Source organism: Rhineura floridana, chromosome 4 (genome assembly GCF_030035675.1).
Source record: "Rhineura floridana isolate rRhiFlo1 chromosome 4, rRhiFlo1.hap2, whole genome shotgun sequence".
Taxonomy (NCBI): domain Eukaryota; kingdom Metazoa; phylum Chordata; class Lepidosauria; order Squamata; family Rhineuridae; genus Rhineura; species Rhineura floridana.
In genome coordinates this window covers 103,146,191-103,171,794 of record NC_084483.1, presented here as the reverse complement: position 1 = coordinate 103,171,794, position 25,604 = coordinate 103,146,191, and the positions used below count along the sequence as shown (strand labels likewise).

Sequence of the window (25,604 nt, the reverse complement as noted above, 5' to 3'; positions counted from 1 at the left end):
CTGATAGAATCGGCTGCACAGGCTAATCAAAGCTATACTTGCAAGCAGAATAGTGTACATCAGAGGTGGGGAACCTGTGAACTTCCAGATGTTGTTGGACTCAACTTCCATCAGCCCAGCCAGCATGGCCAAAGGATGATGGAGGTTGCAATCCAGCAACAAATGGAGGGCCAAAATTTAGCCATGCCTGGTGTACAGGAATGTACTTTTCAAGTAACTGGATACTTCGTATCTGAAACTTACCAAGGGGAGAGAACATTTCAGTCAAATTCTAATAGGTGGAGTGCAGATTTTTTTGGTCATGCTTACCTTACTTTCAAAGTGGCCAAGGGGTGTTTGTGAGAGTCCTTTCTTTTGTGCTACAAATAAACTCTCTGGTGGTCTGTTCTCTACAGCCTTCCTAGGTGCTTTCATTTCCTGAAAAGCCTACAATGTCTTCAGCTAGGCTTTCCTATAAGCACAGGAAAGTCGAGAGGCTACCTACAGTATGTCTGCCAGTTATTTGTTGCTGTTTTGTAAGTGAAGTCTGTTTTACTTTTAAAGAAATTAGTATAGAAAGTTTTTTTTCTAAAGGTAAAAAAGTTAAAAAGGAAGACTTCCCTTAAAAAAGAAACCAGTGACCACACCGATCTCAGGCACTCAAGAGGCACTTAAATATCAGGGGAAGATGTCACAAAATAGCTTTTCCCAAGGGGTCAGGAAGTACAGGCAGCTAGGGAGGCTGCAGATCACTGGGAAAATCTTTAATGGAAAGAAACACACATACACCCACATACTACTCACAGTCATCTTGTGATGGTAATGTAAGCTCAACCATACACCCATCAGAATTATAAAGCAATTCTAAAGTTCCCTGAGAAAGAGGCAGCAAAATAGAACCCTATTTCATAGGGTAAAAGAACTTTTGAGAAACTGGAGGATAGGTTTCAACACAGTACTACTTGGAAGTATGTTCCATTGAGATCCGGAGAGATTACTACCATAGGCATCCCATTGCTCCTCATTGCAAGGACCAGCTCATAATTGGTTTTAATTTGTAACAAGATCTTATCTTCTCCAGCTTTGCAAATTTATACCTGCTTCTTGACCATCGTTGGTGAGTGAACCCCTTATGTAAATTAGTATGAGATGATCCCATAGATATGACTTTTCCCCACAGTTTGCTAGGAGACAAATCAAAGCAAGAAATTCAGCATTTTAGTGAGGAGAAGGTCAGCTTCTCATGAGAGTTGACAGTAGGACATTACATACCATATAAGATGGGAGGTCTTGCATCTGTAGGTCTGCTTATCCATCATCACTGGCTTGTGGCAAGACGCTGCTTCACTCTCTGGCTTCTGTAGAACTGCTGACATTATTGCTTCCAAACCCCCAAAACAATGATCTAATTATTTGTTTTTTATTTTTAGTCCATCTTTTGCACAGATGGAGATGTTGCAGTCTTATATCATCAGTTACACCCACATCAAGTATAAAGAGTAGAGTTTCTGTCCTTTGCTATTTTTTCTTCACAAGATACATGAGGATTTGAAATATTTGTAAACATGTTTCTCAGATTGCATTACTGACATTCAAGACGCAAGGTAGATACACAGTAAAAATGGTAGTAATTTTTCTTTTTTTCCCTCACAGCAGTTTTAAAAATGGTAGATCATGATAATTTTGATCATTTCCCCCCTCCTCCTAGTGAATCATTCTTTTTCTGAAGGTACATGTTTCAGGGCTTGATACAATATGGTGCCAGACTTCAGGAACATGACACCCTTCTGGGCCACCCTTTGGACTACTCTCCTGTAAAGGGCTGTCTTGATGGTGCAATATAAATAAAGTGAATATTGAAGGATTAGAGCCAACAAAGTCATTGCATGAGCTGAATAGCTTTTAACAGGACTTTCCCTCCTCTCTCCTTGCATGCCCCCCACATCCACTCAAATCTGGTCCAGCAAGTTGGGTAAAAACCAAGAGCAGATTTGGGGGGTTGCAGGGGGCACATAGCAGGAGGAGGTAAAATTCATTGCATGAACGGAATTCATTCCGTGCAATTTTATATATTTATTTCATTTATATCCTGCCTTTCTTTCATCATATAAGCCAAAGCAGCATACCTGTTACCAGGTGGTCTCCCATCCAGGCACTGCCAGACCCAGACCTGCTTAGCTTCAGCAAGGTGGTGGCCTCATGTGCCTTCAGACCATAGCCTGGGACCAATGACTTGTTGGATTCAACCCTATCACTAATAAGAAAAGTTTTCTCAGGTGACAGTTTCTACCACCAAGGAACTGCAGTAACAGGAGAAATTCTGCCTGGCAGACCTCCACTTGCCACACAATCTGTTACAAACACAGAGGATTTGTCTAGGTTGGGATCAGAAAATATTTTGTTCTCTGGTTTTGCTTTCTCTCTTTCTTCAGGCAGCATTCCCAGCCAGAAGGAAGTGAATTTCTGCCAGAATATAATGAATTTTAATCACCCTCATGTTCAAATGTAGGGTATAAAAAAAAACAACCCACCAAACCTTCTCCTTAGTTGTAAGTTGATTATTTGCTATGATCAACAATAACCAGAAGACCAACATTTCTTTTATAATAACGTAAACCTAAATGACATTTTGGTTAAATAATTTGACAATGTGGAAAATAATCCGGCTGCAGCACATTTCTATAAACTCCAAAGAGCAAACAATGATCTCATCGATACTGCAGTTGCTTGCCAATGGTAGTGGAAATTAGCAATTTGTAAGCACAGGAAGCCTCATTCACCCCAATGAAAAGTTCAATGAAGTCAACAGCACTCCATCACAAGGAGACCCCCATTGCATAAAAAGTCTTTAGTACGTGGTGCTCATATATGTTTCATATGTTGTCAGATGTATAATGTTTTGAACTTACCTGAGCCATAGGAAGCTGCCTTATGCTGAATCTGACCATTGGTCCATCTACTACCATTGGTCCGACTACTGCCAACATTGACTGGCAGTTGCTCTCCAGGATTTCCAGGGGTCCAGGATAGGGGTGTCTCTCAGCTCTAATTGGAGACTGCCAGGGAAACCTGGGACCTTTTGCCTGTAAAGCATGTGCTGTACCACTGAGCGACACACCCTGTTAGGATAGGGCGGTGTATGAATTAACATCAATATGCAAATAAATATCTTCTAACTTTATAAACAATGTTTATCTCTATTTTATGTAAAATAAATACACATAGTCAGATACAGATTAATATTCAGGAGACAAAATGTAAATACTGAGAGAAATACAACTAGCAGAGAGAAAGAGGTCAAGTTGGATGAGCCCAAAATCTGAGATTGCTCACCAAAATTGCATCAATAAGATACATAAGATAATACATATTATGGAAACTGAAGGTTGTGTTATTGACATATCCATTTTAGAAACATCTAGTAACTGTACATTCAAATATGACCAAACAATTTCATTGCACAGCATCATTTTTCCCATTACAGTTTTGCTTAGTGAATTAATGCCCATGCCATGCAATGCTAATGCCATTGCACTGGCCACTTTTCACTACCAGAATTGCTATTGGCATTTTGTAGAATTAGAAAGCAACTGAAAGTTATCTAAAATGCAAACCATTAAGATGGTTTTATTTGGGTATATATCATTGATGACCCCTCCCCCAAATATCTCTCCTTTAAAGGACTAGAGGAAGTAAACAATGCAAGATGGCTACTAGCCACGATGGCTAGATTCTGTCTCCACTGTCAGAGGCAGTATGTCTCTGAATACCAATTGCTGGGAATCACAGGTGGGGAGAGTCCTGTTGCTCTCAAGTCCTGCTTTCAGGTCTCCCTCAGGCATCTGGTGGCCACTTTGAGAATGGGATACATGACTAGATGGGCCATTGGCATGATCCAGCAGGCTCTTCATATGTTCTTAAGGGAAGTGCATTTGATTGTATCCAGTTCCACTTGTGACCAGTCAGCTAGTCTTAAATAAATGACATGTAGTCCCATGGTAGAGCACCTGCTTTGCACCAGGTTCAATCGCTGGCATCTCCTGGTAAGGCTGGGAAGGACCTCTGCCTGAAACCTTGAAGAGCCGCTGCCAGTCAGTGTAGACAATACTGAGCTTGATGGACCAAGGGTCAGACTCAGAATAAGGCAGCTCCCTATGTTCCTGGAATTTATCTACACTCTCAGTTGGGAAAGAGTAAAGAATTTTGTATTGGTTAATTAATGCAATATACAAAAGGGCAGCTTTTTGCTTTCGATTTGGCTAACAGTGATGGTTAAAGAGCAATCAAAGTAGCATACCTTCTTAGTCATTTGCTAAGCCAACTCAAATCCACCTGTATAAAGGGTGGCTATGAAATTGCCTGGTCTGGTGGCAGGTTGTGAGACAACAGCTCTGCACTTTGAATGAGGCTAGACAAAACCTCTAGAGAGCCAGTGTGGTGTAATTGTTAAGGTGTTGGACTACGACCTGGGAGACCAGGGTTCGAATCCCCACACAGCGATGAAGCTAGCTCACTGGTGACCTTGGGCCAGTCACTGCCTCACAGCCACAGAGGAAGGCAATGGTAAACTACCTCTGAATGCCACTTACCATGAAAACCCTATTTATAGGGTCGCCATAATTCGGAATCGACTTGAAGGCAGTCCATTTTTTTCAGACAAAACCTCTAGCCATTATGTCCATACAGAAAGAATGCATGTGAGGAAGTGGCACTGCAGCAGTGCGCTCCGCCCCCTGACCTAGGTGTGTGCAAAAGGCCTAGAAATGTTCAGCTTAGGACTACAGATGTGATGGTGGTGTTTTGGGGACTTTGCCTATTCCTGTTTGTTTGTTACCTGCTCAGTCTGTTTACTGGTAAATAAACAAAAGGAACTAGAACTCTCTCCAGTGCTCTCCAATCTAAGAGGAAAGTAATGCTGTAAAAGGCTGCATTATAATATTGTGCATACTTCAAGTGCAAATTCCTAGGGGAATAGGAAAGAATGGCCTTGATCTACATGAGGCCACAACTGGCCTAGTCAGGATGATTGTATGTTACCTCCAGAAATCAGAAGCAGCAGGCCTCTGAATACCAGTCCTGGGGAACAACAGTGTGAGAGGGCTATTGTGCTCAGAGCCTGCGTGTGGGTTTCCCTTATGGCATAAGCATCTAGTTGAGAAACAGGATGCTGGACTAGATGGGTCTTTGGTTTGATCCAGCAGTTCTTATGACCAGCTCCCTGCAGTAATGCTGATGCAACTTTCAAGGTTTTGCCCCAAAAGGTAAATATTATAAATATTTTAAATGAATGAAAAAACAAACAAGCAAAAACCATGGGCACACGATCTGTTGCAACAGGGATGTAAAAGCAGCCAAGGGTTCTGCTGTTCCAGATCTTGGCGCCTAGAGTATCATGCTGTAAAAATGCAGTTCATCGATATCAAAGGTTGATGAGCCAAGGACTGAATATTTGTGCTATATCAATCCTGTCATTAGGACCCATAGTCTTTTTTCCTAATCCAATGCAAATTGCACAGCATAAAGTTAGAAACTAAATATATTATTCAAATATTGTTTACAAATTGTGGCAATATTTTGATTCAATCTTCTACCCCTAAGAAGTACCAGACTGGGATTAGGGAGGTACTTATGGACATTGGTTTGGAAGAAATGCAGCCCTTTGTTGGATAGATTCTTCTGCACCTACTGCGATATGATGAGTTTGTGGATTATTTCATGTTTAGGGATTAATCTCCTAAAGAATTGCATTAGTCCATCTCTGCTATCATTCAACAACAGCATAACCAAGTGCTTTCAAATATCCTTGTTGGTATGGCACATTCTACATTTACATAAGAACATAAGAACATAAGAAGAGCCTGCTGGATCAGGCCAGTGGCCCATCTAGTCCAGCATCCTGTTCTCACAGTGGCCAACCAGGTGCCTGGGGGAAGCCCGCAAGCAGGACCCGAGTGCAAGAACACTCTCCCCTCCTGAGGCTTCCAGCAACTGGTTTTCAGAAGCATGCTGCCTCTGACTAGGGTGGCAGAGCACAGCCATCACAGCTAGTAGCCATTGATAGCCCTGTCCTCCATGAATTTGTCTAATCTTCTTTTAAAGACATCCAAGCTGGTGGCCATTACTGCATCTTGTGGGAGCAAATTCCATAGTTTAACTATGCGCTGAGTAAAGAAGTACTTCCTTTTGTCTTTCCTGAATCTTCCAACATTCAGCTTCTTTGAATGTCCATGAGTTCTAGTATTATGAGAGAGGGAGAAGAACTTTTCTCTATCCACTTTCTCAATGCCATGCATAATTTTATACACTTCTATCATGTCTCCTCTGACCCGCCTTTTCTCTAAACTAAAAAGCCCCAAATGCTGCAACCTTTCCTCGTAAGGGAGTCGCTCCATCCCCTTGATCATTCTGGTTGCCCTCTTCTGAACCTTTTCCAACTCTATAATATCCTTTTTGAGATGAGGCGACCAGAACTGTACACAGTATTCCAAATGCGGCCGCACCATAGATTTATACAACGGCATTATGATATCGGCTGTTTTATTTTCAATACCTTTCCTAATTATCGCTAGCATGGAATTTGCCTTTTTCACAGCTGCCGCACACTGGGTCGACATTTTCATCGTGCTGTCCACTACAACCCCGAGGTCTCTCTCCTGGTCGGTCACTGCCAGTTCAGACCCCATGAGCGTATATGTGAAATTCAGATTTTTTGCTCCAATATGCATAATTTTACACTTGTTTATATTGAATTGCATTTGCCATTTTTCTGCCCATTCACTCAGTTTGGAGAGGTCTTTTTGGAGCTCTTCGCAATCCCTTTTTGTTTTAACAACCCTGAACAATTTAGTGTCATCAGCAAACTTGGCCACTTCACTGCTCACTCCTAATTCTAGGTCATTAATGAACAAGTTGAAAAGTACAGGTCCCAATACCGATCCTTGAGGGACTCCACTTTCTACAGCCCTCCATTGGGAGAACTGTCCGTTTATTCCTACTCTCTGCTTTCTGCTTCTTAACCAATTCCTTATCCACAAGAGGACCTCTCCTCTTATTCCATGACATAGTAAATGTATACTTAAGAGTGATTGAAACCAATGGGACTACACTAATGGGAGTTCATTTTAGCATTTGACTAGGGTGCATGTGTGAGAAGAAACTACCACCAGATTTCACTCTGTAATTATCTGTAATATTCAGACAATTTCCTCTCAATGCATGTTGGGAAGCATAGCCTTTTGTCCTGCTATTAACATAACCTACTGGGGGTGGGGAGTGGAAAGAGAAAGAAATCCCAGCTTCTGATAAACCAGTAGAGAATGAAATGCCTGGGTTGAAATAAGCTTTTGTGGTAAATGTCACTTGGCTATTTACTGATTCCTTTGCTAATGAGCTGGTTTTGCAGTGACTTTCCTTAGCTGATATTCCTGGAGGGCCCTTGACATTCCATGAATATTTTTATTTTAAAAAAATGTTTTTGCTGCCTCACAGTCCCTTTCCAGTTGCAAATCTTTCACTCAGACGCTCAACTGATGGACGGGTTTTAATTAGCTGGAGTCTAATTGCCAAGGAGACCTCATTATTTAAACCAAATAAGAGGGGCTTCTTTCAAAATCAAATGTGCCCATAAAGGACAGCTTTTATACTTGGGAGGGGGCAATAATTTTATCACTGTGGTCACACATAATTCACATGGGTTATGTTGGAAAGAGACTTGCAATAATATTCATTTCTTGTCCCCATATTATAGCCCATTCGTTGCCAGGCTGCCAGGGAAATTAAATCTTTGTTGCAAAAACACAGGAAACAGTTGACATGGGTCTCCAAGCACTTTAATTTAGCCTCTCTTGGAGCTGCTGTAATAGTACCTATATTTTTAGTATGTTGCCCTTGGCATTTTGCATTCTGAGAGTCAGTTATAAAAATAATAACAACCAACCTAACTTGTTTTTATATAGTTGAGAACAGTCCAGTGTTCCGTCCACGTAGGCCCTGGGCTAGGAGGTGCTGAATGACCTTCACCCTATGAGTGATAGTGAAGGTCAAAGCAAGAAGTGAGAAACAGCACTGCAATACACAGCATTTCAACACCCCTGAAGACCGCACTAGAGAACAAACACTTCCGCCTACAAGTCAGTTTAAGTGAATTCTTTTTATACCATATCCTAACTGACTGTGGCAACACAAGATTAATAGACATTTAAATTAACAGCAAAGTACGCATGTAACATTTCACAAAAGGCACTCAGAATTTCACAGTACTGGGTGGTAAATAAATTTCAGTGGCTTTCGCTCACCATTTCACATTATACCTATGAAGTGAGCAGCAAGTATTCTGTGGAGAGTCATGGAAGCTATTTGCACATTCACATGCTTAAATGTCTAGTTGTACTGATCTAGAGCTCTAAATACAAGCACACTTGCTTGAAAATTATACTCTTTTGAAATCAGTGAAACTCAGATTTTTTAGTAAGCTGTTGGAGGAACCTACAGTTGTGGCATAGCCAAAAGAAAAGAGAAATAAAGATTGGCAAACTTTAGTTCTTTCTGTATTGTCCCTAGCCTCAGAAGTAGAAAGCCCCAACAGGCTGTGAAATGCATCATAGAATAAACTTTACTCACATGGAACTTTGAAAGTTCATGCTTCTGCTTCTTCTAATAGGCCACTACTTGGCACCCATCAGTCTTTCTCAGGGCTGAGAAGTGGGAATGGGGAGGTATTAATTGGGACCATCACAAGGCAGAGAGGTTAATCCTCTCTCCCCACATACCATAGTTACAATCCTATATTTTTAGTATGTTGCCCATGGATTAAAAAAAAAAAGCTGATTTTTTTAACTTATAAAACTAACATATAGTTTGGTTTTTAGCTGAGTTAGATCACAAGGAAATAGCCTACTAGGTGACAGCTTCTTCTTTTTTAAAAAAAAAGGAGGCACCCAGCATGAATACATAATAGTTTTCATTCTGAAAAGGCACATTAAAACTGGGGGAGGCATTTCAAATTTAACAGACCTGAACGGAGCTGTGTTCTTAGGCTCTTAACTCTGGAGCCTTGTGTGTTCTGATTTAAATGTTAGCCTCAGCAGTACAGAGGAGAGGAAAGGCTTCAGTGGTACCCTGGACTGCTATGTGCAGGGCTCAGGCTGGAAACCCTGTAAGAGCAGAGCTCAGATGTTGTTCCAGCAGCAGTCATCTGCACACTAAGCGTTTAAAAAATGCTGCTGGTCTATCTCAGGAGTTGGCTCTGCCCTGTGTAAGAGGAATGTCATCATTTAAATGAGCCCAGCCTTCTTTTGAAGTTGTCAATTCTGACAGTGCAGGGGAGGTTGTGATTCCACTAGGGCTTCCAACGTGGAATACTCAAGGTCAGCTGAGGGCAATGCAACCTTCTTAGACTGGAGAGTTACTAGCACAATGGTATCCTATTGTGCAAGCATTTCTGGTGTAGTATGTACATCTGGGGCTGGCCCTGAAGGAGAGTCCCACTCTGAATCCCCAGCCCCATCCCTTGAAGAAAGGGAGTCTGACCCTAGGGTTATAAGACTGCCCATAATCAATACTTCCAGAAGGGTCAATTATGGACCTAAAATCTAATGAGGAATTAGAATCTGCTAAAGAAGGGCCCCTAAAGGGCTCCTGCTGGGAGGAAGGGCAGGATATAAATAAAATAATAAATAAAACAAATAAAGGCATCATATCATTTAAAGATGATCACCCTAGGGACCCCAACAACCATCTCCCTCCTATATTCAATCCCTGTGTTGATATTTGGCTTGTACTTTTCACTAACAGAATTTCCATGAAATAAGAATCCAGCATCAACTGCTCTAATTTTCCTCAAATGGCTCAACCACCAGAACCCCAAGATGTGATGCAAAAAACATGTGGTTTAATTTAACAAATGATTCTGATAGACCAATTCTATGGTCTCCAAAGTCCCCCTTAACACTGGGCTTCTTGACTCAAAGCTGTCAAAGCTGGACCCAGAAATATTTAGCAACTATTGCCGAGTGGCAAACATCTCCTTTTTGGGCAAGGTGCTTGAGTGGATGGTAGCAGTCCAGCTTGAGGCATACTTGCTCTAAACTGATTACCTGGATCCATTACAGTATGACTTCAGGCCTGGCCATGGAACTGAAACTGCTTTGGTTGGCCTGATTGATAACTTTTGTTGGGAGAAAGATGGGCAGGGGAGTGCAACCCTTCTCACTCTCCTTGATCTCTCAGCTATGTTTAATACTGTTGACCACTGTATTCTTCTGGTGCATCTGAAGGAGGTGGGGGGCACTGTGCTTCAGTAGTTCTGCTCCTACCTCCATTGCCGTTTCCAGAATGTAGTTATGGGAGGCTACTGTTTGGTGCCATGAGAGCTGTCCTGTGGTGTTCTGCAGGATTCCATCTTGTCCCCCATATTATTTAGCCACTGGGAGCTGTCATCAGGAGATTTGGAGTGAGGTGTCATCAATAAGCATGTGACACCCAGGTCTCTCTGTTCAGTCTGAATTCAGAGAGGTAGTTGAGGTGTTAGACCAGTACTTGGAAGCAGTGATGTGCTGGATGTGGGCCAATAAATTGAAGCTGAATCCTGAGAAGACAGAAGTGTTATGTGTGCTGAGCAGGGCTGGAGGCAAGCATGCCAGGGCCCTTGGGCACCAGCCTGCTCTTGGCCCCAGCACCCACATACACACATACAGTCAGGCATGCACCCTGGGCTCGTGGCTCCTGCCTGTTCCACCTACCTCTCTCCTGTGTCCTGCTGCTGCGTGCACAGATCTGCCATCAACCAAAATGGCAGCGGAGGCTTCTCTAAGGGGCTGATACCCCTGCCGCCATCTTGGTTGATGGCACACATGCACGGTACGCTATGCGCACATGCCTGCCATCAACCAAGATGGCAGTAGGTGCATCAGCCCCTTAAAGAAGCCTCCACTGCCATCTTGGTTGATGGTAGCTCTGGGCGCGTAGCGCGTGCAGCAGCAGCAGACAGGAGAGAGGTAGGTAGAGAGAGCAAACAGGCGGGTGGCCTGGAAGGTGTTTCCCTGTGATCCACAGCAGAAACCCTGCCATGGATTTCGGAAGGGGAGCGCTACTCCTCTCCCTAACAAGGGGCCTTTTAGGGGGCCCTGTGGGCCACGGAGCCCTTGGCCAGGGCCCAACCTGGCCACCCTTTGGCACCAGCCCTTGTGCTGAGCGTGGGAGGTGAGGAGATGGTCTATAAATAAATAAATAAATTTAATTTCTATGTCGCCTATCTGGCCAATGGCCACTCCAGGCGACTTACAAAATCGTTAAGATACAATTGATAAAATACAGTGATACAATATAAAAACAATACATCTGCAACAACAATATTAAAACTGGGCAGGAGGCATTACAGTTATAACAATTAACCCTCCCTGGATACCCCGAAGGCCTGTTGAAAGAGCCAGGTCTTTAAGGCTTTCCGAAATACATTTAGGGAAGAGGCGTGCCGGAGATCTTGTGGGAGGGAGTTCCAAAGAGTGGGGGCCGCCACTGAGAATGCCCTCTCTCTTGTACCCGCCAATCTGGCTGTTTTTGTTGGCGGGATTGAGAGAAGGCCCTGTGTGGCCGATCTTGTCGGGCGGCATAATTGGTGGCGTTGAAGGCGCTCCGTGAGATAAACTGGGCCGAAACCGTGTAGGTATTTAAAGGTCAATACCAACACCTTGAATTGGGCTCGGAAAACAACTGGAAGCCAGTGTAGATCGAACAACACTGGTGTGATGTGATCTCGGCGGCGACTATTCGTAAGTAGTCGAGCCGCCGCATTTTGTATAAGTTGTAATTTCCGGACCGTTTTCAAGGGTAACCCCACGTAGAGCGCATTACAGTAGTCCAAATGAGAGGTGACCAGGGCGTGTACCTCTAGTGGGAGCTGATGAACAGGAAGGTAGGGTTGCAGCCTTCGTATGAGGTGTAGTTGGTACCAGGCTGCCCGGCTCACTGCCAAAATCTGAGCCTCCATGGACAGCCTGGAATCAAGCACAACCCCAAGGCTGCGGACCTGGTCCTTTAGGGGTAGACTCACCCCATTGAACTTCAGGTCAATATCGCCCAACCTTCTCTTGTCCCCCACAAGTAGTACCTCAGTCTTATCAGGGTTCAACTTCAGCTTGTTCCTTCCCATCCATCCACTCACGGATTCCAGGCACTTGGACAAGGTCACCACAGCCAACTCTGGTGAAGATTTAAACGAGAGATAGAGCTGAGTGTCATCCGCATTCCCCTGGAAGGAACTGGTACATAGCTGGGGTACTTCTGGATTCAACAATGTCACTGGAGGCTCAGGTGGACTCAGTGTCTAGAAGTGCCTATTTCCATCTCCTTCAGGTTTGCCAGGTACAGTTCCTTCTGGACAGAGAAAACTTGGCCACAGTACTCCATGCTCTGGTTGCTTCTAGACCGGACAATTTCAATGCACTCCACATGGGGCTACCCTTGAAGATAACTCGGAAACTTCAATTGGTTCAAAATGAAGTGGCCAGAGTACTGGCTGGTGTTCCATTTAGATCTTGTATAATTCCCGTTTTAAAACAGCTGGATTGGTTTCCATTTCATTTCTGAGCCAATTGAAAGTGCTCACATTAGTGTTTAAAGCCACAAATTACTTAGGCCTCAAATATATGAAAGACTACCTCCTTCCCTACAGACCCTCTCAGATGTTAAGGTCAGCAGAGGGGGCCCTATTGGTAGTTCCACCACCTTCAGAAGCTGGGGAGGGTGGCCTGGAAGAGGGCATTCTCTGTAGCAGCCCTAAGTTGTGGAACTCCCTCCCCACAAAAGTGCATCTGGCAATTTCACTGTGCAGTTTCCAGTGAATGCTGAAGATGCACCACTTTGCCCTGGCCTTTGATACCTGGGATGTATATTTTTAGGACCCACCCTACTTTTGTGATTGAAATTTGTTTTAAAAAGTTTTTAATGTTGTGTTTAAATTGTTGTAACCTGTCTTGGGACCTTAAGGTGAAGGGCTGGAAAACAACAACAACAACAATGCGACAGAAACAACAAATGCAGGCCGGCAAAGATGCCAGCATATGAGAAGGAATTTCCAACAAGAGCGATCATAGATCTGGGTCTGGCCATGCCTGGATGGGAGACGGGTGTCTTGAGTTTTATGGTGGAAGAAAGATGGAATATAAATATACTAAAATATAAATATACTAAAATATACTAGAATAAGAAAAGTAAATTGAACAAGAAAGGGCATATAAATCTGGGGAGATTTCAAAGAGACATGTTATGATTGGTCATAGTCATGCACTGTGTACCACCTGCATTGTATTAGATTTCTGTCACATGCATTAGATTTCTGGCACATGCATTGCCCCACATTCCTGCTTTTTCCATTGCCAGGAACTGACACCAAGAACTGGCCACAAGAACTAAAATAGGGCCTATGTATGATGTATGGGTACACTTTCTTGGGGATGCTCTCTGATGCTATAGATTAAAGCATTAACCTTGTCAGAACATCTCCACAGTTAGAATAAAAACACAAACTGTCCCAAACTGAAAATGATAGAAGTCACTTTGCCTTCCGGAAATGTTTTGCAGTAGCTGTAATCTTTTGTTGCTATTGACAGAAAATAAGCAGCTAACTGGTAAACAACAATGCTTTCAATTAGTCATTATGGTCATTCTCTGGAAGTCGTACTGTCACTTTTCTGCTGAAAAGAACATTAAGTGCCAGCAGTGATAAATTTATCCTGGCTTATTCTTCCAGAAAAGCTCTTTAATACATGAGTTCCATTTCTTCTTACTCCCTTTACATGTATACTGTACATAGGTCTTAATTCTTCCAAATCCGTGGGTGATCACATGGATTTCCAAAGAATGGAAATCTAACACATGCTGAGGATCTCACAAAACACCAAGTAATGGTGGTGTGTGTGTTTTAACAGAAGTATTTGTTTCAATGAAAACTGAAGGAAACATGAAAACAATGATTTTTTTATTTTTATTTTTTGCTGTAAAATTATTTTTTATGGTTAGGTTGATTGCCTGGCTGCCATGTGTACACCAGAGTCCACCCGGAGGATGGGTGGTATGTAAATACAATAAATCAACCAATAAAATGCAGTCAAGGATAGTGTGGTAGGGCATCGGCACTCACCTGACCTCCAGCCAGTCACATTGCTGCTGCTTATCAGGAGGTAGAGGGGCAGGGGCGAGGCAATAGAGAGGCTGGGACAATGCAAATGTACTGTTGAAGCCGCTGCTACCTCGCTACTCCCCCTCGCCACTCCTCCTCTACCTCCTGGTAGCAGAAGCATACAACCTACCTGAGGTCAGGTGACCCCACCATGCCTTCTGCAACTGATAAAATGTGAGTCCCTACTACAGTGAAGCAGTCAGCTTCCACATGGTGGCCATAATGTAAGAATCACCCCTCAGTGATTTGATTGCATGCTTCACTCTTCCATTTTCGATACTGCTAACAAATGTCTTTCTTATACCATTTAATCATTAGAATTCCTGCCTTTAGCCAAAATTGGTTAGAAGAGACAACAACAATTTGTCGATGACCCATATGTACCAAACAGACATCAGCAAAACAGATACATTAGAGCCTTTGTGTATAGTTTAGTACACTGTATTCAGTTCAGATCTGCAACAGAAGCCTGCTTCTCTGTTCAGATTCCTCTTGTTAGATCATTGTGCTCATCTGCCCCAATGAATTGGCTGGATATGTATTTTGATGATGGTGGGACTGTGCATTTCCACCCAGAGCCAATAATGGTTGCAAGCCACTAGTTAAGTATCCTTGGGTAGTTACTGGGGACTCAGCCTCAGGCAGGAGTCCACTTCTGACATGCTTGCATACCCTGCACCTTAAAAATGTTCAGCAATTTAATACAATGAGATCTCATCTGGGTCTGGGGGAATTGCCAGATGAGTGCTCATTGCATCAGAGTGCTGGGATTTTTAAAAAGGCAGCCCAGGGTAGGCAATGTATCCCGGCAACCCCATCAAGAAGCAACCACTGATATGGGAAGGCACTTTGCCTTGTGCCCTCTGAAACACGAAGTCAGCCCTGCATATGGCTAGGGCTGGATTGGGAACTGTCAGTTTAATGGCTAGTTGAAATGTCACATTTCTGAGGCAAGGTCACTATATTAAAATAAAAACAGGAATTAGAGCATCCAAAGAAAATCAAGCCTGATCAGCCTGTATTGGTGAACAACAGTGTGTTCTTCCAGCCCATTGACAAAGAGACACTTTAAAAAAAGATGCTGGCAGGTGCACAGTAGGCAGCTTCCCCACTTTCCTGTACTTACGGGGGTGCTTACAGAAAACCCCAGCTGGGGCCGCCATTATCTTTTCAGGACATGCTGGCACCCAGGAAGGGTGCAGTGTGCAGGCCACAGGAAAGACAGTTTGTATCATGAAAGAAAGGATACCCTTGGTCATCTTGAATATAAGGTAAGCACAAAAAACCATACACCACACCTATTATTACGGTTGTTATTATTTACATTTCTTACTGGTCCTTTATCATGAGATCACAGGGTAGGTTACAACAACTTAAAAATATAATATTAAAAAAAGTTTAAACAGTTTTTAATATGAAAATTTGACCAAAATATTCTCTTCCCTTTCATAATTTTTGAATGCAATTTCTTTTCCCATAAATTGATGGAGAATGGTTGGAAACATGCAGGAGGAATTTTGGGCATAGCATTACCATCACAGTAGCTGCTGTCATGACTGAGTTGGAGAGAGCACAGCCCTCATGAAAGCAGATGATGATGATGATGGGGACACTATCAAAGAAATGTCTGTTAGGACTTGTACTAAATTATCCAGGAGGGTGAGTTAAGGACATGGTGTCGGCTGTCCTTGTGAATATTCTGGCTAGAACTGAATCCTTTTATTAATGTATTTTGAAAGCTTATAGACTGAAATTTCCTGTGATCCTCCTCACATTAAGGCTTTGTCCTGCACACAAGGAGCTATCTGATCTTTACAGATGTTGCTTTGTAAGCCCTTGCACCATATCCTTACAGCTGTCCTATTTCACATAATGCTCTAATTGAAAGATGTGACTTCAAAATCTGTTGATGAGATCATGGTGCATTTCTTTAAACTGTTAATAAAACAAAGAAAGTCTGAGAGGGGTGGGTAGGTTGATTTTTTTTTTACTTGCATGGATTATAGAAGAGATTTTCAAAATCCTTTAACGCTGACTTCACTGCAGAAAAGCATCCGTGCACTAGACTATCATTTTGAATCTGGTTCAAGAATATCCATCATCGTCCTATTGTTTGTGCACTCTTTTTCATCCTCACCCATTCCCCATTTGCAATATGAGAGTAGTGCAGACCTGCCTTGCAGAACAGTTGTAAGAATTACTGAGATAAATATATGTGAAACACTTCAATCATTTGTTCCTAACACCATAGCCTCATAGGAAGCTGCTGTATACCAGGTCAGACCATTTATTACTCTGCCCCAGTATTATCTACTCTGAGTGGCAGCAGATCTTCAGAGTGTGTGGCAGAGAGGTCTTTCCCATCACTTGCTATGTAACCCTTTTAACTGGACTTGCTGGGGATTAAGCCTGTGATCTTTGGCATGCATAGCATGTGCTTAGTCACTGAATGATGGCCTCTCTCCTGCATTCCATGTATGTATAGCTCCACCCTCTTTTTTATTTCTTGGTCACATCAGAGTGTGAAAAAAAAGATGAAAATCGGAAATGCTTGTCTCTCAATATAAAAATGTAAGTCATCATGATGTCACAGCAAGACGGTACGAGTGGGGCGCAGCAGCAAAGACCATTGAGCGAGCCAGCAAACTACATGATGGGTTCAGTTTCTGTGGCTTAGGCCTTGGCCTGGGTGGGAGGCCAGTGGCAGCATCAGCTGCAGTGTGGGCTGGAGGCCAGTGGCAGCGGCAGCAGCAGCAGCTCAGAGGCTGGGTGGGAGGCTGGGTGGCAGCTTTGGTGACCCATGGGCGGCGTGGGAGCTTTGATGACCTGGGAGAAGGTGGGAGCTTTCAACTCGGGGGGGGGAAGGGGAGAACTTTGGTGATCCATGGAGGGAAGGTGAAGCTTTAAGGGATAAAATGGAGGGGTGGGGGAACAATGGTGATGGTAGGAGGGGGGGTGTCACAATAATATAAGATAAAACACACCATTAAGCATCAAAACAGCAATATCATGGAAATTGTTAAACAGATCATTTGACCTGCCCCCTCAGGCCATAGAAATAATTCCATCACTCTCTCTAATAGCAAACTGAGCTGGTGTATGCTTGCAGAATTATAGCCAACACGGGGCCACTGAAAAACAAGATGGAGGTATCAGCATTCTTGGGGAAATCCAAGTTTGCAGACAAACAAAAAATCAGTTTGGGGGACCCAGGACCTGACCCAGGCATACCGGGGCCCTTGGGCACCAGCTTGCCCTGGGCCCCGGCATGTGTGTGCATACATGCACACACACACTCGCAGTCATGCACATGTCCCACCTACCTGTCTCCTGTCATTTGCAGCTATGTGGGCTGCTCACGCAGCACTACCATTAACCAAGATGGTGACCAAGGTTTCCCTAAGGGGCTGAAGCCTCCACCGCCATCTTGGTTGATGGCACTCATGCGTTCTATGTGCATGCATCTCTGCCATCAACCAAAATGGCGGCAGGGGCATCAGCACCTTAGGGAAACCTCGGCCGCCATCTTGGTTAATGGCAGCCACAAAAGAAGTCAGCAGAGAAAGGTAGGTGGAGCGAGGGAATGGTGGGCAGCTTGGAAGCTCTGCAGATGGGGAGTGGAGGGACCCTCAGGGACCCTTGTAGCCCCAGGGGCCCTCAGCCAGGGCTCCACCTAGCCGCCCTTTGGAGCCGACCCTGGGGGGACCTAAGACAGCCAAAAAGAATAACCAACCCATTCCAGTTTGGAGCACACTAGTCACCACAGAATAATAAGTGTCTATTGAGGGAAAACTGGGTAGGGAAGGGAAGAGAAATGCAATCCAGCATTCTGGAAGAGGGTATTGCTGGTCAGCTGGCTGATTGGCTGGAACAGTGAACAGGAACAGTTCACATTTTGTTTCAGGACCCACTTCGCTTTGCCAAAATGTGGAGTAACCCCTTTGCAAATTGGCTAGCATAAGAGGATGGGGGGGATGATTAACATCTATGTCGGGTAGGCAACATGGTGCCCTCCAGCTGTTGTTGGATTCCAGGTCCCATAAGCCCCAGCCAGCATGACTAATTATTAAAGCTGGTGAGAGTTGTAACCCAACAATATCTGGAGGGCACCACATTGCCTACGCCAATCTATGTTGTTCTCTCTGTAAATGTGAGGCTGGCACTGCAGGCATGCCAATACTCCTGATGCTGTCTGGATCTCCTAGATCCAGAAAGGAGCTGGTTCAACAGCACTAACAGGAAACAGCATGTTAAATTACTAGTTTATGATAACAGAGACTAACTGAGACTTTTAATCAGGACATTAGTGGAGTTGAGAGCAAATTACTGAGTGGGATCAAATATTTTCCTACTGAAGTTTATTTATTTTATTTTAAAAATACTGTTTTGCCCCATATCCACTTTCGGTACAGGCTGAGAATGGTGGCTCTTCCAGATTATGTCATAAACCTTCCGTGAGGCTGCTGGATTATGCTGATATCATACATTCCCCCAAAACTCCATAATATTTTCTCATTCTTCTAAAGGAACAATGTGCAAAGTGTGCTTTTCTTTCAAAATCCCAGTTATGACTCATTGTCTCCTATTATGTGGGTGTTGTTCTTGTTTGTTGCCACAGGCCAAGTATCAAGAGAGGCCTTCAGAGGAATAGCCAAAATAGTAGAGTTATGATGGAAGAAACACAAAGATTCAGGCCAAGCATTCTGGATTTTTTAACCAAGTACTGCATCATTAAGTAAGTCTCACCCACTGTTAGTTATAAATAGACACTTGTGCTTATCATATTCACTCACTGGGAAAGAATGTAAACCAGTTTAAGAATGAAACACCCAGGAAAGCTGCCTAAATAATATTAGTAGCTTCATGGTGGAAAGACACGTACATGTATATTTTACCCCCCCTCCCAGCCTAGTGGAATGACGCGATGGTTTATGTACAAAAGTGTTTGAAGGAAGGCTGTGTCACTGGAAAATATGTGCTGAAATAAGATTTTTTTTCCCCTTCTCACCGGCCTTTAAAGGAATTCTGATAGCCAGAACAAGAAGCCTTACTGTGAGTAATAATGCCTTTAAAAACCTGAAGACCATTTTGGTCATGGTATGAGCCATGAGGTTTAAAATGCCATGGAGACAGGCGGAGAACGCCCTGTTCAAATGTAAGGATGGGAAGGAATTTGACTCAGTCTGCATTTAAAGGTGAAAGTACCTAATTCACACTCTCTAAAATGCTATGTGAACCGAAACACAGCCATCCTTTGAAACTTGCACTTTTTCCAATTTTGTAGTGCAGTTTGATCAAATAATGTATACAAAAATGCACAGATTATTGGGAAGTGTGCAAAAAATGCATATATTAGCAAAAACAAAATACAAAAATGCATTATCACAGGGGAAATTGCTTTGCAAAAATGTGCATAGGCAAAAGTGCATACAAAAATGTGTATATTAGAAGAAATTTGCACTAAAATACTGGTGAATATTCATGAGGGCTTTTTTTTAAAAAAAATCACCAACTGATGCGGAAATGTGGGGAACTGAACTTAAAGTTGAACAAAGCAGAAAATTAGAGAAACTTAAATTGTCAGATTTGTCCATCTCCACTCAAAAGTCAGTATAGCCCAATATTCCTTTTCTCCAGCTGGGCCAATGCTAAATTGGCCATTTTTTTTCCTGACAGAGGTTATTTAAAACCACACCTACATCCAGAAATTTATAGGTGCAGCTTCACACTGGAAAAGGCTGCACCAGTTGAATTTCATAGGTGTTAAGAGCACAAAGCCACTGCCCCCCAAAAGGTGATAACCCTGGTCTTGGACCTGTATGCTATAACCCAGCTAAGAGGAATAACTTGATTTGTTTTTTATCTGTTTCTTCAATTTAAGATGTACCATCTACCTTTTCACTTATCTAAATGCTGTCAGCTATATTCAGGCTTTTAAAAAAAATCAATGCAATTTTTAAAAAACAATCCTAATCTTAAAAAAAAAAGGAATCAGAGCTTGGAAAAGTTACTTTCTTGAACTACAACTCCCATCACCCCCAGCCAGCATGGCCACTGGATTGGGCTGATGGGAGTTGTAGTTCAAAAAAGTAACTTTTCCAAGCTCTGCAAAGGATTGTGTCCAAATGAAGTCATTCCGTTTGTACAAGGACTTCACCTTGTGCCACAAACCTTCCCCTCCTTCTCATTTTCCCATGTGCTCCCTGTGTGCCCCCAAATAGGGTTGCCAGGGCCTGAGACTGATCCTGTATCTTTAGGAGAAGAGAAAGTCAGCCAAGTGCAGGTGTTCTTGCAACACTATAATGGGAAAAACCACAAGGTGGAATTCTCCCTTCCCCCTGCCCAACTTTTAAAGATACAGAAGACCTCTTGGTTGCCAGAGGGGGAGAAGGGGAGTTCCATTGTGCAGGCAACAGTTCTTGTGCGAACAGGACAACTTCACTGGATTCCCAATCCAAAACACTAGTAGTAGCAGCGAACTGAGACAATGTCAGAGCAGGACAGTTGATGGAGTCTTTAAGGACCTCCCCCTCTCCTACCTAAGTAAAGCCATGGGTGCTACTTTGTGCACACATGCCCTCGCTTAGGAAAAGTAGTGAAAAGACCCCCCAAAAAATCAGGCAGGTACATAATTAGCTAAATGTTACTATAGACAAGGATGCCAAGGCTAGGATACAATATTCTCATTTGATCAGAGTGTCCTGCATCAAAGATTCAGAGCTGCTCACCAAACTGATGCACACCCTTTGTGCTTGGAAGCTGCCGCCTTTGATCTCTTGTTACAGTTCAAACCACAGGTGGGTTCCAATTTCCCTTTCTTCACATTTTAAATGTCTCAGACCCAGTGTCAGCAAGTTCTCATCCTCTCCTGCACCTGGGCAAAGTGCAGGCCAAAAAAGGATGGGAGAACCTGCCAAAAGAAAAAAAAGAGGAGTGTTCTTAGGCTGCCTTCTCATTACACTCCTTTTCTCTGGAATAAGAAAAACAGACCTTGAAGGAAAAGGTTGAGTAAAATAATACTGTCGAGGAATACTACTTACTCCTGCATTATTTCACTATAACCTCAGCAGTTCTTGAAGATTAGTCAAATGCAGATGTTAAAACATGGAAAGTCTACAAATTGGTGGGTGAAGACAGATGTAAGATTAAAAAGCAAGCCCAGAAGTTTTCTTCACTCTTGGTGTGAGACTGGCTTGGCAATCTGCATGATAGACATACCAGAAAGTTGAAAACTGGTTCACCATCCATCGTGCCTTTCCCTTCATGCTTTAGGCAGACTGTTCTCCCCTAAAATAAAGAAAGTGACACATGCACACTTATTAGGATATATATGGTCATTTGTCATCTTATTTGAAAGCTTGCAAATAATAGATGGGGCTAAGAGATTAGGCTCAAAAGAAATTAAGGCATTTGTTGTAATTATTGGGTTGTACACACAATGACATACAGAAATGGTCTTCCTTGTCAGAATGCTAGTCTGGTTTTACAGACCTAGCTTTGGATAGATATCCAAATGGCCTACAGTCCAGGATATGTTTTGCCCTTAAGGCAAGAGTGGGATACCTGTGGCCCTCCAGATGTTGTTGAATTACCATTGGCCATGCTGGCCAGGTCTGATGGAGGTTGGAGTCCAACAATATCTGGAGAGATATTGGTCAAGATCTGGTCTCCCCCTCCCCTTCTTTAAGGGCAAAAAGGTACTTAAAAAATACCTCCACCTATTTACACCCCAGCTTCTGCTGCCCTGGGCTATTTTTTGGAGGAAGTGTGGGACATAAATTTAATAAATAAAGTAAATAAATTAGTATGACCATTCTGCCGGTCCCATGTCAAGAAGGCCTGAATATGCATGTCCATAATCAGTGGCTCTCGACTGAATGTGTAAACTACCTGCATTGGAGTGTGTTGTATTTGAGATTAAATGTGATAATAAAATTATACTTGTGGTGTTTGATCTATTATGGCCATTTTATACAGGCATGTTATCATTTGATGCAAGATAACTCTGCTTTCCTAATTTTTAATTTATTTACCTTCTTTCAAAGTCCAGAACGCTTATCATTTTATGAGAGAATTTTTCTCAAATACTGCAATCATGAGGTAAGGCACCTTGGAAGAGAAAATATAACTTAACTTGTGTTCTGTTCAAACAGGAGTTCAGCCTCTACCAAACTGCTGCTCTGGTGGGCTACTGTGATGTAATAGTTGGAGTACTGGATTATGACTAGCACTGGGGAGGCCCAGATTCAAATCCCCACATGGCCATAAAGCTCACTGGTTGCCCTTGGGCCAGTCATTGTCTCTCACCTTAACCTACCTCACTAGGTGTTTGTGAGGATAAAATGGAGGGGGGAAATCACGTATGTTGCCTTGAACTCCTTGAAAGAATGGTAGAATATAAAATCACTGCTAAATAATATAAATCAACTGCAAGGATAGGGTGCGAATGAATAGTATGATACAACAATAGAATACCTCTGTATTCTGTTACTGTACTCTGTAGTCTGTGACTGCCAGAAACATGCAATATAATGAATTCCTTTACATGCTATGAAATTTGAAAAAAAACAGTTGGTCTAGTTTCTCTTGTTGCTTTAATTTACTAACAGGTCAATTCAAACCCAAGATACGCTGGGATGACAGAGTTTGGATTGGGTGGATCTTGGACTTCCCTAGTTAAGCTGGGAGTTGATGAAGTCATGCTAGTGTAAATCCCTCACCCTGGCCGAACCAGAGATACACCGGTGTAAATCCCTCAATACCTGGTTATACATGAAAAATCGTTATGAAAGAAAGAAAAATACTTGTTAACAATATACGGGACAACAAAGACGGCTTTGATGACCTTGAGGCAGTGTACCAGTTTCTATTTCCCCTTTAATCTTGTCCTCTTTGCCACTATCGTACCCTCTGTTTTGATATCTGACAATCAGAAGCTAAAATATTTCCAGTTTCTCCTAATTGTGACTGGAGCCATAGCAACTGTGACAAACGTAGTATGCTATTGAAATAGAAGATAAGGACATATATCCTGTTCAACAGCTTGGAACTTTTTGGCCCCCAAGTGTATCTCTTAGCTTTTATCATTTCTTTTTCAATACCACAGAATAGTTTATTGGTAATTCCTTTTGTCCATTTCCCTGAGAATGGTACAAACCACATTGCTTTATCTGTTCTGGCAGACCTTTCCTTACCACTGCATTTACATTGTCTTTAGCAGTGGAGACTGGTGGTTCTGATGTCTGTGGAACAGTGAATCTGCTCTGGGCTTTTAATATGAACTTGCAGGTTCAGACTAGTCAGACTAGTCAAATTCAGGCTAAAACCTGGGCCACATTCACACTGTACATTTATTCCACTGTTATTCCACTTTAAATAGTCATGGTTTCCCCCAAAGAATCCTGTAGTTTGTGAAGAGTGCTGAGAGTTGCTAGGAGATTCCTATTCTCCTCACAGAGCTACAACTGGCAGAGTGGATTAACAGTCAGTCCTTCCCAGGGAACTCTGGGAATTGCAAGTCTGTCAGAGGAGTATGGCTTTCCTCAGCACGCTTCACAAACTACACTTCCCAGGATTCTTTGGGGAAAACCATGACTGTTTAAAGTGGAATAATAGTGGGATAAATGTACAGTGTGAATGTGGCCCTGGAGCAGATTCACTACCCCACCGACATCAGAGTCACCAGTTACCACTGGTCTTTAGGCTGAAAACTCAATCAGAAGAATGCACATCGCACTGGCTATCCTTTACTTGCATATATTAATTCATTTTCCAGTGAATGCAAATGTACACACTTCTCCTTGACTAGCATGAGGGAGGAATTTAAAAAAATAACCTGCCAGAATGTATAATAATAATAATAATAATAATAATAATAATAATAATAATAATAATAATAATAATAATAATAATAATTTCATTTATGAATTGCTTCCTAAGAAAGTCTCAAAGCTATTTAACAATTCAATAAAAACATATGAAACAATTGTATATTTAAAAGCAATTAAAAACCACTACATACATAAACACAGTTAAAATAATTGCATATATAAATGGAAAATGGAAATGGACTGCCTTCAAGTCAGGGTTTTCATGGTAAGCGGCATTCAGAGATGGTTTACCATTGCCTTTCGCTGAGGCAGTGACTGGCCCAAGGACTCTCAGTGAGCTTCATGGCTGTGTGAGGACCCTTACCCTGGTCTCCCAGGTCCTAGTCCAACACTCCCACCACTATGCCAAAAACAACTTCAAATGCAATACAATTACCAAATGGGTTTTTTAAAAATTAGTCTAGAAAATTTAAACAAAGCAGGCAGGTAGTAGGTGTCAGGGTGTTGCATTTTGAGTTTTTTATCACCAGGTTTTCTATAACAAGCATCAGTTTGGATTTTTATCCTTCAGCCTAAAAATATTAAATATGAAGCTTGGGGGGGGGGAGGGATAAAAAGAAAATGAAGCTTTCCTGGAATACTTATAATCAGGTGCTCTCCTTCAGAAGTCAGGATGTTTGAAAACCTTGTGACATCTGAACAGGAGTGGGCTAAACATATAAAAAAAATAAAAAGTATTATCTGAATTTCTCAAAAGAGATCAGGATGGTGTGCATTGTTCTCTCTGCCCCTTCTCATATTTATCTTCACAACAGCCGTGTGAGGTAGCCCTCTGTGGGGATTAGCCTTAGACAGCTATCAATCAGCCCAAATCCTAACCTAACTGACCTATAGTACTTGGACTTAAACTGAACCACTATCTAGAATTTAAAGAAGCCTTTGCAGAAAGCCCACTTCTGATGCCAGATTAATATCACAGTTGTTGCTGAGAAAGTAAACATCATGGATGCCTGTATGTATAGGAAGGTTTTGTGTGAAGCAGTTCCCATATGGCTCAGGCCAGTTTTAACTATGCCAGCAAAACACCCAAAAAGAGAGATTTGATTGGTTAAAATCAACCTCAACCACATAGGAGCCACTTCACATAAATGGCTTCCTCCATTAACTAGAAATGGTTGAGTTGTATCCAGCAAAGTTGTCCCATCCCTTCAAGGACTTCTGTTTGCACAATGCAATTTCCCCTTCCTCTCCTCTTGCCATGTCCCTGCGCAACACCCTTCCCCCCAAAAAAATCTGCTCTGGAGGGTTGGGGGAAAAAACAGAATAGATTCAGGGGTGCATGAGGGAAGAGAAGTTGGGGAAGTTCTGTTGCACAAATGGAAGTCTTTGGACAAGAGGAAACTCTTCAACCAATTATGTTTATTTTCCGTCAGTGTAACATTGAAGAAGGCCTAAGCTTGTTCATAGCAAAGAGATAACAGCTGATGTCCTGCCTCCTACCCACCACCTTTAGTGTTTGGGTGTTTAAATATTAATATTGTAAATGATCGTTGAAATATTGCAGATAGACTGTTGTTTTTTAACTCATTGGATTTTCTCTGGAAAGGGCAAATCAGGAT

The 25,604-nt window shown here is 42.5% G+C and overlaps 1 protein-coding gene across 3 annotated transcripts in view; it reads left to right on the top strand.

The window, feature by feature from the left end:
• The window catches only part of LOC133384403 (uncharacterized), a 101,576-nt gene that overhangs the window by 20,693 nt on the left and 55,279 nt on the right, over nt 1-25,604 (top strand). For all 3 annotated transcript variants that reach the window (XM_061626322.1, XM_061626323.1, XM_061626324.1), the window contains 2 exons: nt 18,774-18,890; nt 22,201-22,255. In XM_061626322.1, the coding sequence (XP_061482306.1) occupies nt 18,774-18,890; nt 22,201-22,255 (172 nt within the window). The remainder of the gene's footprint in view (nt 1-18,773; nt 18,891-22,200; nt 22,256-25,604) is intronic.